The sequence below is a fragment of the Sorex fumeus genome, unplaced genomic scaffold, assembly GCF_029834395.1.
Source record: "Sorex fumeus unplaced genomic scaffold, SorFum_2.1 ptg000003l, whole genome shotgun sequence".
In the NCBI taxonomy this organism is placed as follows: Eukaryota; Metazoa; Chordata; class Mammalia; order Eulipotyphla; family Soricidae; genus Sorex; species Sorex fumeus.
The window spans coordinates 424483-437791 of record NW_026606060.1 but is presented as its reverse complement, the minus strand read 5'-3'; the positions used below and the strand labels follow the sequence as shown (position 1 = coordinate 437791).

At 35.3% G+C, this 13309-nt stretch overlaps 1 protein-coding gene across 20 annotated transcripts in view; it reads right to left on the bottom strand.

Moving 5' to 3' along the window:
- NRXN1 (neurexin 1) overlaps positions 1-13309 on the bottom strand; it is a 1264827-nt gene that overhangs the window by 1143430 nt on the left and 108088 nt on the right. For 9 of the 20 annotated variants that reach the window (XM_056118460.1, XM_056118477.1, XM_056118503.1 and 6 more), the window contains exon 2: positions 59-76. The exons of 9 other annotated variants lie outside the window; for them this stretch is intronic. In XM_056118460.1, coding sequence (XP_055974435.1) covers positions 59-76 — 18 coding nt within the window. The remainder of the gene's footprint in view (positions 1-58; positions 77-13309) is intronic. 2 more of the 20 variants (XM_056118469.1, XM_056118582.1) reach the window with 1 other exon arrangement.

The window sequence follows — 13309 nt, the reverse complement described above, 5'->3', positions numbered from 1 at the left end:
TTAATACTAAGAAATAGAAAGCAAATTCGAGTTGGAAAATAAGGTAAAAAGCACCCACCTTCCACATTGTTGTCTTCTGAAAGCACATGACAAGGAGGGAGAGAAAAGGAAAAACATTCATTAAGCAGCATGCAGACTGGACCTTGCCTTTGCATGTCTTCCTCATGCAAGGCACCAAACAAATCATGCAAGAGCTCCGTGGCTACCATTCAGGGGGAAAACAAAACCTCGGGAAGCACCGGCCCTCCCCCTGGCAGCACAGACAGGGTGGGGCAACATTTTAGCGCTCCTGTCTTCTCCTACATAGATTTTTATCCTGTCCCTGTCCTATATAAACACTCTCCTTACATGGCTGGCATGCCCCTTCTAGGCCATTTTTAAAGTTTTTATTTCTTTAACCATTCTCCAAGATTCTTTGTAGAGGTTCTGATTTGGACTTGGACACAAAACCAAATAACAACGTCCAGTTACCAAGAGCCAAGAAATTTCACCTAAAGAGATTCCAGTTCTGCCAAGTAACCCTTGTACTACTGTGGTCTTTAAGTACCGCCATATCTTGATTTCTTTCCTTAAAAAAAACAAAAGCAAAAGCACACAGTATAAACTTGTGCACCTAAAAATCTATAGTTTATTTGGTTCATTTTTTGTCTTCAATTTTTATTAAAATTTGTAACTGTTTTATTAAAGTTCCATTAAAATATCAAGTAGAAAAATCAGTCACTGGACTCTGTGAGAAAAGTCCAATTGGGAGCTACTGCAAAAAATTTACCATGACATTCATGTGAGCTTGAGTTGAGGGTATAATATAAATTTTCTCACAGTTATGACAGTACTAAAAAATGTTGCCTATATTTTTGTTTATAAACATATCTTTTACATGTGTCCATATATTTACACATGTCCAATCAAATATATTTCCAGGTGTATAGACATATATATGTAAACATACTAGCAGATTTTATATATGTTTTCTTCATATAATCAATGTCAGTATTGGGGGCTTAAACTATTATTTGAGCCCATTAGACAATTCAAGTACTAATCAAGGAATGGGGTTTGACAGCCAGGTAGAAAACAGTAAGGGGTCTGTTTTAGAGGATTAGAATATGGACTGTATTTTCATTAACTATCTGAATTTGTTTTAGTAGTCATGTATATGCATGTTGATATCCCTACTCTCACTCTTGTGTTTATTTACTCATGTACAAATACAGTGCCCATTTGTTGAGTGTTTGTAAAGAACAAAACAACAGCAAATGTAAGAACTTGGGAACTAATGTAACTATAAATGCATCATTTCATAAAATTTCACATTTTAATGATTAAAATCAACAAATTTCCAACATCATACTGAACATGGACTAGCTGGAAACAAAATATAAACATAGTCACAGGTACTGAGTCGATTTAATATATTCAAAGCACAATAAATATGGATAATGACATTTGCTGAAATGCTTGTCTTGCCAAAAGTCTTTTATAAAAATGAAACAGAAATTAGATGGAATTATTTTGTATAAGTATTGACTCCCTGTTTATATCTTGTCTACCAAATAATGACGTGGCTCAATTTGTCACTTTCTATAATTTTTACTTTCACAGGCTCCACTGGCAGGATGGTGCAGGGTTCAAACAGGGGTTGGCCACATGCAACAGAAGTGTTTCTCATTTGTTACCACTGAACAGGCCCCATGACATGACACAAACACATTAAAGTTATTTTACTCTTTTATATTGGGAAACATTAGTTTAGAATTTAGAATAAAATTCGTGTTCATACTAACCACTATTTGAAATCTAGTTCTTATTTATTTTTTAAAACACAACATTTACCTCAAATAAGATTATTAAACTGTAGAGTAAAAAGAATAAAACCTGGGAGTTTAGAGGAGAACCACGTGCAGAGACAGGCTATCTATTTATACAACATTTTAAAATTTCTGTCGGCAAGAGACTAGTGAAAATGGCCACAAGCCATGCAGATGTAGGGAGGGATAATAGCAACCTAACATTCTAATGAGGAAAAAATAAATAAAATCAAAATTAGCCCAGGCTTGACACCATTTTTATTCTAACTGTGCTAAGTAGAAATTTAGGAAAGAAATTCAGCTAATAAAATGAAGGTCCTGGGTTCAATACCTTGAAAGTGAGTTGTTTCGACTATGAATTGAGGCGTGAAGCAGGACACTGGTTCCAGATGGTCATGCAACATTTTCTCATATTTTTGTAACTAAAGAGAAAGCAATTGCGTAATGGGCTCAGTACATGTAAATCCAAGTCATTCCCAATGTTTATGGAAGTTGCGACTCAACCAAGTTTAGAAAAAAATTTTTTAGAAGACTGAGAATTTTGTAAAAGTCATATTAATTGTGTCACAGTATAAGAGAAAAAAAGAAGTGGCTTTAAAAAAATCTCTCCTGGATTTTCATGTATTTTCATATTCAATCATATATGAATTTTTACAGAGGTTTCATTCTAATTTACCCTTTTATGTATATATCCATGGGCTTAGCTGATTGAAAATTTGTTAACCTAGAGAAGGTTTTACATTACTTCAAACTGTGGAGACTTTAAGTGCTGACATCCTAACTCTGACAATCACTTTCCATAGTGATTGCATTTTTTTCTCACAGAAAGTGCCTTCAAATATTTTCTTTTTTTCTTTCCGCTTGATACCTGAACTAAACAATGAATACTAAGTTAAAAAACAATAGTTTTGTTTTTCCTCATAGCATCGATTTTTACTTCCCTATAGATTCATAGGCAATCTAAACTATTTTGGTTTTGAGCAGTCACAGAGAGAACTGCTAAAGAAAGAGGCATGCTACAGAGTGAAGGGAGGCAGTGTATTTGAGTCTGATGCAAAAAGCAGTAGAACCAGTCTTACCTGTAACACGTTAGGGAAAAGCTCTAGGTTTGCAGAAAACCCTGACTGATGCCTATTGTCTTAAAATCCTACTCTGCATGAAATGGATCTCTTAGTAACAAACTTTACTGACAATGAAACCTATGAAGATAAACTCTTGTTTCTTTCATGGGTAAAGTTAATACAACACCATGAAAAAATATTGCCAATGTGACATTTCTTTTATATGAGGTATTAGGTTTCTGAATATGTCATTTAATTAATGACAGTTGTGCACTTCCATGAAGGAATCTAAAGGCTGTTAAACTGAATGTTTTCAAATTGCTTCAAAATCACCTATCCACAAAAATTTCTCTTCAGCCATGAGTTTTAAAAAGAATAATAACAGTTACTTGTTTTTGTTACTACCGTTTTTCTTTGCACAAATCTAAATTATATATTTCTTAGTGATGGGTAAGAAAAACAATTGCCATCATATCAGTATAAAGAAAACAAAAAGTTAAATCATGACCAGTGACTAAGTTTTGCAATGAAGTATCTCCCTTTTGCATAATCAGTGTTTAGGTATAGCAATAAGAAATGCTTCATCCAACTGTATAAGCATAACTTCAACCTATAGGTTGATCACATTTTACATTATAACCCACCAAAAGAAATTCCGGGGCTGGAGAGATAGCACAGAGGGTAGGGCGTTTGCCCTGGTCAACCTGGGTTCGATTCCCAACATCCCATATGGTCCCCAGAGCATCGCGAGGAGTAATTCCTGAGTGCATGAGCCAGGAATAACCCCTGTGTATTGCCAGGTGTGATCCAAAAAAAGGAAAAAGAAAGAAAAAAAAAGAAATTCCTTGCCCAACTTGGCCATTTCTTTCATTCTTGGGTTTTTCCTTCTATGTCAATTGGCAATGACTGGCCCTTTTCTTTTCACTGTGTTTTGTTCCAGGGCCACGCGGAGCTGTGTTCAGGACTTACTCCTGTCAGGGCTCAAAGGACCATATGAGGTGCTGAGATCTACGCCCCGTTGGCTGAGCACAAACAAGCCCCTCATGGCTGGACTGTCTCTATCATCGCTCCTTTCATTTTGCCCCACTCTCACCTCCCTATCCGAGCTCCCTTTCACATAGGTGGTGTGCATCTAGGTTTACTGCCTCGAACACAGGATATCATACACAGCAGGAGGTTACAAAGAGAAAGCTGACCAAGGAAGGAAGAAGAACTTTCGATTGCCTTCTCACATAGTATGAACTTGCCAGCTTCTATTCTTATCTTTCTAGTTCCTCACACTAGTTTTCAATATTTTATCACTCATTTTGAGGTTAAATGCCAGTATAGCCGTGTTGGTTTCCATGGTAGCACAGGATGGAGCTCTGTTTTGCTCTATTTTTCTTTGAAACGTTAGCAGTGAAAACGTTTACAATATCTCTATAGTCTGGGGATACTTTGAGACTTGGAAATGGAAGAAATCTTTGAGGATGGGTCTGTACAGCAGTCAGTTGGAGGAAAAGAAATACTGACCAGAACAGAACCAAGACATGATTTGAATGCTGGGGGAGGGGTGCACTGGGGAGAGGAGAGAACACAGATTTATTAGAGAGACTCTAGAAACAAAAAGAAAACCAGAAATTTGGCTATTTTTTTTTTAATTAACCTCAACAGTTTGTGCTAAATCTACCTTAATGGTAATCTCACTCTTTCCAATGGAACCCCTTGTCTTAAAAGCATGAAGGAAAGAAACTTGGGCTTCTATTTGTTGTATAATCCCTTCACTGTTCTGGAGTGCATGGTGGGGTGAGTATCCTCCAAAACAAACTGCAGAAGCACAGATGTTCCTGGAAACACGTTGGGAGCTAAAAACCTTTATTTCCTAGGACCATAGGAGTACCATATTTTGCACAACACCATGATTCAAGTAGACTATGGCATTATTCTCTGTGAACTTCTCTTTGGACTTTACATTTGCCTTATGTATTTTTCATGGGAAAATTTGATAGTTCATATTGATTTATCTAAAAAGTTTTTGAATAGAACTTTTCCAAGTTGGAAATTGCACGGGTTTTTGTTTCATGAAAGTGTTAACTTCATCTCTAAGAAATTTAAGATATTCAATATGCTCCATCTTGTATTGGTAGAAAAATGAAAGAAAGGAGAAGGAGAAAGTGAAGTGAAGGAGAAAGGGAATCAGTAAAGGAAGGGGAAGTATATGGGAAATCTTCTAATGTGAAAAATGTTCAATGAACCCCTTGATAGACAATATATCAAATATATAGAATGACAAAAACAATACTGAATATTTTCACATCTTCTTTTCACTGAGGCACTTTTCAAGGATTTTGTTTTACTTTATAGCCTCAACTTTTCCATTATCTAAATGTTCATTTTTGACATTTCTATACTTATGTCAACAACTGGACTTAGGAAGAACCACTGCATTTAGCAACGGCTGTAGAACTGTCACAGACACAGTCTACCGCATGTATATTCTTTTCACTCATCTTTATTGTTTTCTGCTTACTGAAAATGAACATTGACTGATCTGGAATTGAGATACACCATCAAAACCCATCTACTCCCCTCTCTGAGCTCAGTCGTTACTAAAAGACTCTTCAAAGAAAGCTTGTTCAGATGCATAGTGAGTTAATGTATTAAAGTGAAGAGAGCAGAAGAATCACAGGTTAGAGACAGGCAAATTAATTTACAAACGCCTTTCTTCGTCCCCTACCCAGTCTCTTCTAATTTTATCTAATGTGTCATTACTCAAAAATGACCTTCTTTATGAACAAAGAATCTGATATCTGCAATCTGTATAAGTAGAGAATGTACCATAATGCGGCCTAGATTTTCCCCCATTAAGACAGTGATGGAGCAAACTCCAAGGCAACAATGATCCTTTATTTGAGAAAACTATCTAGTATATACTATATATATACATATATGTACAAGAATTTTATTAACTATACTTTTCCCCAAAACTCAATATTTCTCACTTAAGAAATATCTACTTGAAATCTCAGAGCAGTCCTAACAAAATGTAATATCTCTGAAAAAAATAAATATTTTTTGATTAAAGGGTAAATGACAAAAATATGACTAAATAAAGCATAGTGTAAAAAGAACCATTTGATGCAGATCTTAAATCAGGAACACTGAAAACAAAATAAAGGGCTAACAATAAAAATGGCCTGTCAAATATATATATTTATCTTTAATGTGATGAAATTTTCATCAAGATGAAAAAATTTTTCATTTTATATTTTAACTAATACCTTTGCACATATAACCAATAGCTTGAAAGGAAATACATTAAATGTTCCAATGGGTCTTAAAGTTTTTAGATGAATTTTCTTTAGTATTCAATACAGCATATTTATATATTTTATAACATGGCTAAAAGAATTTTAAAGTTTCATAGGAGGGCTGGAGCAATAGCACAGTGGTAGGGCATTTGCCTTGCACGCAGCCAACATGGCCAACTCAAGTTCGGATTACATTACAGGAGCTATTAACAAAGTTTATTTAATGCCGTCCTGAAAATGGCCCCTTTTAAAAAATGAAAGAATAATGGAGTCAGAGTTAAAAACAAGTTTATAAAAATATTTCCTATTTTAACTAGAAAAAGTGGGCACCCGTTAACAAATGTTTGCCTATCAAATTCTAACTTTCAGAAATAAAAGGGAAAATAGGAATGAAGGGGATAAAATAATAGAATTATTATTCTATAAATGTACTGCTGACTTTAAAATATAACATTTCATGCACAGCACATAAAATTTTGCTGCCCTTTTATGATTTCTAAAACAAAAGACACTTTCACTCCAATTCAATTATTTTAGAAGATTTGGCAATATAACATGAATTTACTATATAAACTGCATTTATCCTTTTATTTTAGGTGTAAAATGCAAATCTCACAAAATTACTACTTACTTTCATTTTATACACAAGCTGCATAGTAAACCTCCTGGGGTCTGAGTAGCAGATTCTAATATTTTAAAATGAGAATCAATAGGCAAGTAGGGGGTAAATACATGAAATAAACTCCTATTATATTTTCAAAACAAAATGTTTTATGTTATAGGTGCAAGGAATAAATAGTTTGTTCTTAGATTCAACCAATTCTGTATCACTGACTATTTAAATGTGATTGTTTGAGCTAATGACTAGGGGTTACTTAAACCAACTGAGACAATCCCATGTAGAAGCAAAAGGATGTTTCAGGATAATCTGACCCAGCATATCTCAATTCACTGATGTGTAAAGTGAAATCACAAATCAAGCTTCCAAAGTAGGCTTTCATTTCATGCACTTGGTCTAAAAAATACTAAAAAGCAAAGAAAAGTGTTTGGAAGCTGAGCAAGCATATTCATATGCCACTCTTGGAACCATTCATTTTATATGTTCAAATGAAGTCACATAAATGCAAAAATATCACTTTTGTACATTTTGTGAACTCTTCTAGTTATTAAAAACTATGAATTCCACAATTATTAAAATTATGAATTCCAAACCACTTTCAAAAGCAAAGATTTTGTTTTTCAGATTAATCCCTTCTAATTATCAATTGCTACATCTTTCACCACAAGAAACAATATCCCCTCTGACTTAGGGGGCTGGAGCCACAGGTAAGCAGATAGGATGTGAACCCCAGCACTGGAGCACCACCAGGAGTAATTCTTGAGTGCAGAGCCAGGAGAAACCCCTAAGCATCACCAAGTGTGGCCCCAACAACTCCCACAATAAGTCTTAATTTCTTTGACACATGCATACCCAGGGAGTACTTTTTTCTTGCATAAAATAATATTGTAACATCTTTCTCTGTAAAATTATTTGTATACAAAATTGCTTTCTATGGATGGAACAAGGATGTTCTACAAAAGCTATTTAAAAGTACACAGATGACATCATCAATAATAACACAACTACTACTTTTCCCTGCTATAAATGCATGCATCCACTGATGATAGTGATCAAAGTAAGTTGTAAATTTCCATGTAACTTTTATTTCATCAATCTGATCTTACTTGTCCACATGAGAATATTAGAACCACTTCTAACTCTGCTAATACAGTAGCTTCAAGACACCAACACTATATTCCTAAAACCCAAACACTACAAATTTTATAATTTACAATGACTAAATACACTTTCAAAAAGAAAACAAACCAGTCTGAATGAAGTGATAAAAAATGATTCTCTTGGTTACAGAAGCCAAATTTCACATGCTCAGTCATATGCACGGGCCTTTGGCGGCCAGATTGACTATTAGGGGTTTTGAAGATTTCTATCATTGTAACAAGTCCAGATACGCAGGACCAGAGAGAGTTTTAAAACAAGGTTCCACTTCTATGGCAATATAATGTACATGATCTTTGTTATTTTTTCTCAAAATAGAAACTAATTAAAATCTACAATATTTTAAGGAAAATGTATTTATCATACATTTGATACTTTTTTGCTCTTCTTAAAAATAGTGTTAAATAATGGTAGTTTACAAAGTTACTGAGAGTTGACCTTTAGACATACAATACTTTAAAAATAATCCCAGAACTGGAAGAGATCTTCTGACTCTGGTATTCTTATGCTTTTCCCAGTATTTCCTTATTAAGCAATATGTTACTTGTCGTAGACTTATCTTTTAACATAGAAGTTGAATAATAGAGGTGCCTGATAAATTAGCAAACTGAACTCTCTATAGCGCAATTTCCTGAAATGAATTCTGTAAAGGCCCTCCCGTTGATCATCGATTTGCTCGAGTGGGCCCAGTAACGTCTCCATTGGAGACTTTGTTGTTACTGTGTTTGGCATATCGAATACGTCACAGGGAGCTTGCCAGGCTCTGCTGTGCAGACGAGATACTATCGGTAGCTTGCCCGGCTCTCCGAGAGGGGCGGAGGAATCGAACTCGGGTCGGCCATGTTGGCTGTGTGCAAGGCAAACGCCCTACCGCTGTGCTATTGCTCCAGCCGGGCAGTACAGGCGGAAGATAATTCGAATTAAATGAGATAGCACGCCTGGAGTCTTTGTGATGAGACTGATGTCCTCATAATAGTACAGGGAGAGTTTGATTCTGCTCTTGCTTCCCCACTGTATCAACATATAAGAGTTGGCAGTCTTCAACTACGGGGGGGGCTCTTCCTAGAAGTTAGCCCTGGCAATACCCACCCTGATCCGGAGCTTCCAGACTTCAAAACTACAAGAAATGAATGTGCTGTTTCGTTTGGTTGAGGCATGCAGGGTGCTCAGGGGCTCCTTCTGATGCTCAGGGTTCTGCTTCTGGTGTTGCTGGGAAACCAAGTTAATCTCACACAGAGCATGTGCACTTCTTTTTGATCTGCCTCCCATACCTCAATTTGTTCTGCAATAGTCTGCCAGTCTATGACATTTTGTTTTAGCAGCAAAACTTGGACCGTTTTAATTATAACTTGTACTTTTAGGGGGGCGGGGGAAATCACCTGCAAATAAGATAATGAAGCAGACTAAAACACTAAATAGACTTCAATAATTAAAGTAGCACAGTGGTAGGGCGTTTGCCTTGTGTGCAGTCAGCCTGGCCGAGACAGGTTCGATTCCTCCGCCTCACTCGGAGAGCCTGGCAAGCTACCAAGAGTATCTCGCCCGCATGGCAAAGCCTAGCAAACTACCTGTCACGTATTCAATATGCCAAACACAGCAACAACAAGTCTCAAAAAATGGAGAAGAGCAAATCGATGAACAACGGGAGGACAGTGTCTGTTTGTAAAGTAATTGACAAAAATTAGTTCTGTAACATATAGAACAAGTGGGATGTTTGATATGTGCTATAAAATGTGGTAATCTCTGATAGTTTAGGAACATTTGTGCCTTACAAGAGTCTGAAGTTAAGTTTATTCAAAAATAGCAGAGTACAAGTCACTTTTTCTGAAATACTAAACAAATAACTCAAATATTTTTTCACTAGTAACCTTCTTAGAATATATAAAAACTATTACAGAAAAAAGTTAAGAGAATAGGTGATATTTTTAAGGTGCCTATTAATAATAAGAGTAAACTGCTTTAATAATTTTACTTTAACGAATAGGCTGGAGTGATAGCACAGCGGTAGGGCATTTGCCTTGCAAGCAGCCAACGTGGCCGACACGAGTTTGATTCCTCCACCCCTCTCAGAGAGCCTGGCAAGCTACCGAGAGTATCTCGCCCGCACGGCAGAGCCTGGCAAGCTTCCCTTGACGCATTCAATATGCCAAACACAGTAACAACAAAGTCTCCAATGGAGACGTTACTGGGCCTGCTTGAGAATATCGATGAGCAACGGGAGGACAGTGACAGTGGACAGTGTGACAGTGGACTTTAACAAATGAGTATGTATTTAAACAGTCAGACTGACAGGGAAAATTGACTAGAGTTGTCAGAAATAAATAGAAAGATTCTCAAAAAGAATCTGAAAAATGTTGGGTGTTCAAAGTATTTCTAGGAAATATAAACATTTCAATTTTTCCTCACATTTTCTTTAAGCTGCCATTGGAAAAAACAATGGTGGAGTTAGTATATTTCTTATATCCATCACTGTAAATCTATCTTAAAAATCCATATATCCATACAGCCTTATTGAATTTTCCTATTTGCTAAATGCTTAACTTGTTCTATAGAGTGACTATGTCTCACAAAAGCAAAGAATGTAAAAACCACCTAATAACATGTTATAAACCATTTTACTATTATTGTTGCTCATTTAGTAAGGTTTTATTATAATAATAAATTTCTTATTAAGCAACTTGAAGGTTAGGACCAGTGCTTCTTTTATTCCTTTCCCAAAAGGTATATACACAATAGTAGTTGAAAAATAAATGTGTTAATTTTGTCTTAATTTTCTGCTTAGTTTCTATGAAGCTCAAGTGGGAGGCAGAGATGAGTATGTTTATTTTCATATGCAGTGTTCGCTTGCCACAGTAAGCAGTTTTTAGTATACTCTCAAACCAGAAGTGAAGTTAACTATTTGAAAATACTTTATTGAGCAAAATAAATGGAACAGATTTCGTACTAAGTGGTATCAAATTCATCCTGTGAGGGAGCTTGGGCATCATTTGCTGGGTGTGTTTAAATTATGCGTTCATAAACCAATTGCTATTTCTTATGGAGATTTGATAATGATAACAACAGTTGTAATAGTCATAATGATGGTGACAGCACAGAATGCAACGACTATTCATAGAATTATTTGTGCAAATTATTTACTTAAAATGATGGTTTGCACCTAAATTACATATGAAGAAAGTACCCATAAATTTCAGTGGGGGTGTGGGATAGGAGACCACATATATTTTAGTCAATATTTTATACACAGCTTAACACAATGTCTAAAGCACATTAGACAATAAGCAAATGGTAAAAGTGAAAAATGAATGACTTAATGGTAGCAATAGCACTATTAATCTTAAATTTTATTTTCCATTTATTATAATTAGGTTTAATTAATATAATATCCAATTAACCACATATACCATAGAGGTTTATTAGTATCTTTGTAGAAAGCAAAACAATGTGTGTGTGTGTGTGTGTGTGTGTGTGTTGCTTTTGCCTGAGGGAGGAGTACACTGTCACTGTCACTGTCATTGTCGATTTGCTCTTGCGGGCCCAGTAACATCTCCATTCTGAGACTTGTTGTTACTGTGTTTGGCATATCAAATACGTCAAGGGTAGCTTGCCAGGCTTTGCCATGCAGGTGAGATACTCTCGGTAGCTTGCTAGGCTCTCTGAGAGTGGTGGAGGAATCTAACCTGGCTCTGCCAGGCCGGCCGCGTGCAAGGCAAACGCCCTACTGCTGTGCTATCACTCCAGCCCAGGGGTGAAGGATACATGCCCAGCAATACTCAGGGCTTACTCTGGCTCTGCACTCAGGGCTCATTTCTGATGGTGCTTGCAGAAGCATTCTACTATTCGTGGTACTGGGGATGGAACCCAAATCAACCACATGCATAGTAAATATCTTAAATCCGGGCACTATTTCGAAGGCCCACAAATAATAGTTAAGTTAAAAGAAATTCAGAACATAGGTAAATACAGGTTACTCTAAGAGTAGCTTATGAATATGAACCTTCTTTTAAAATTGTGACTGGAGTAATTTTGGATTATATTACAGTCCATATTTTAGGAGTATACACTATATACTATATTACCTTCAATCTCAGCACATTTATGACCAAGGTACCAATATCTCCCAACTGCAGCCCTTGGACCCTCTTCATAATCTGCTATAGAATAATAGAATACTAGCATTATTTATAGACTATAATCTGATGTTTGATGATACACTCGGTTAAATAGCAACAAAATTAATATTTTAGTAAACTAATTATAACACAATTGTGTGTAATTTAGTATAAAATATACATGTGTACTAGAAATTTTTAATACAAATTTTTGTAATTTGTTAATTGCAATGAGATATGTCAATGGCATATGTTTATAACAGATGAGTTTTGAATCTTTAATAGGATTGCAGTAATGGCATTTTATATGATCTTTAATTTTAGCTTTTCTACCAATTTTGTGCTGATTATCTTTGTTTTTACAAAAGATTTTTAGCTCTGGGTGCTTGGAGAGATAGTATGGGGATTAAGACACTTTCCTTGCATACCACCAGATGTAGACAAAAAATAAAAAAATTTAGAAACTTCAATTTTTATTTTGTTGCCAAATTAATTTTTATGACTGTTTTAGGGGTCAAATCTTTAAACTAGTCAAAATGCAATCATTATGCAATTATTAAATGAAAGTACAATGATAGAATAATAATTCAAAGCAGTTAAATATTAGAGAAATAGCTATTTGTCATTTTTAAAAACTGATTTAATGAATTTGTTAAATATAATAACTTTATTGTAGTTACAATCAAACATATATTGCTTAAGTATTTCTCACACTGTAGCTAACTGGGAAAATGAGAAAAACACTGAATTACCCATTGCAGTTTCATGTAGCAATCAATTATATTGTACAGTGACATCCTTCTGAAGCTTACCTCTACTTTGGTAAACTTAGCATTAAATACATACTACTTTAAGTATAACTTATCCTACTTATATTTTAATGCTAATTATGAATCCTAGAACTCTAAATTCATTTTTCACAAACAATGAATTTAAAGCATCAATGGCATTTAGGATTTTGGAGTTAAGCTGAAATGTACATTATAGCCCATTAACAGATTTTAAAACATGAACATCGCAGGAAGGTTGCAGTAACTCTGTCCATCCATACCATAAACTTCAACACTACTGAAGCCATATTACCTAAAACATAAAAACATATTTTAATCAAACCAGAAGGCCAGTTTTTATAACATGCAATAAAGTTTGGCTAACTGGTGTCTGGATTACAACTTTCAAGATGACCGCTGGAAATACTAGCATTAGAAGCAAATAAAATTGCTTGAAAAGCAGATCAGTTAACAAAGCAAACAAACTGCAT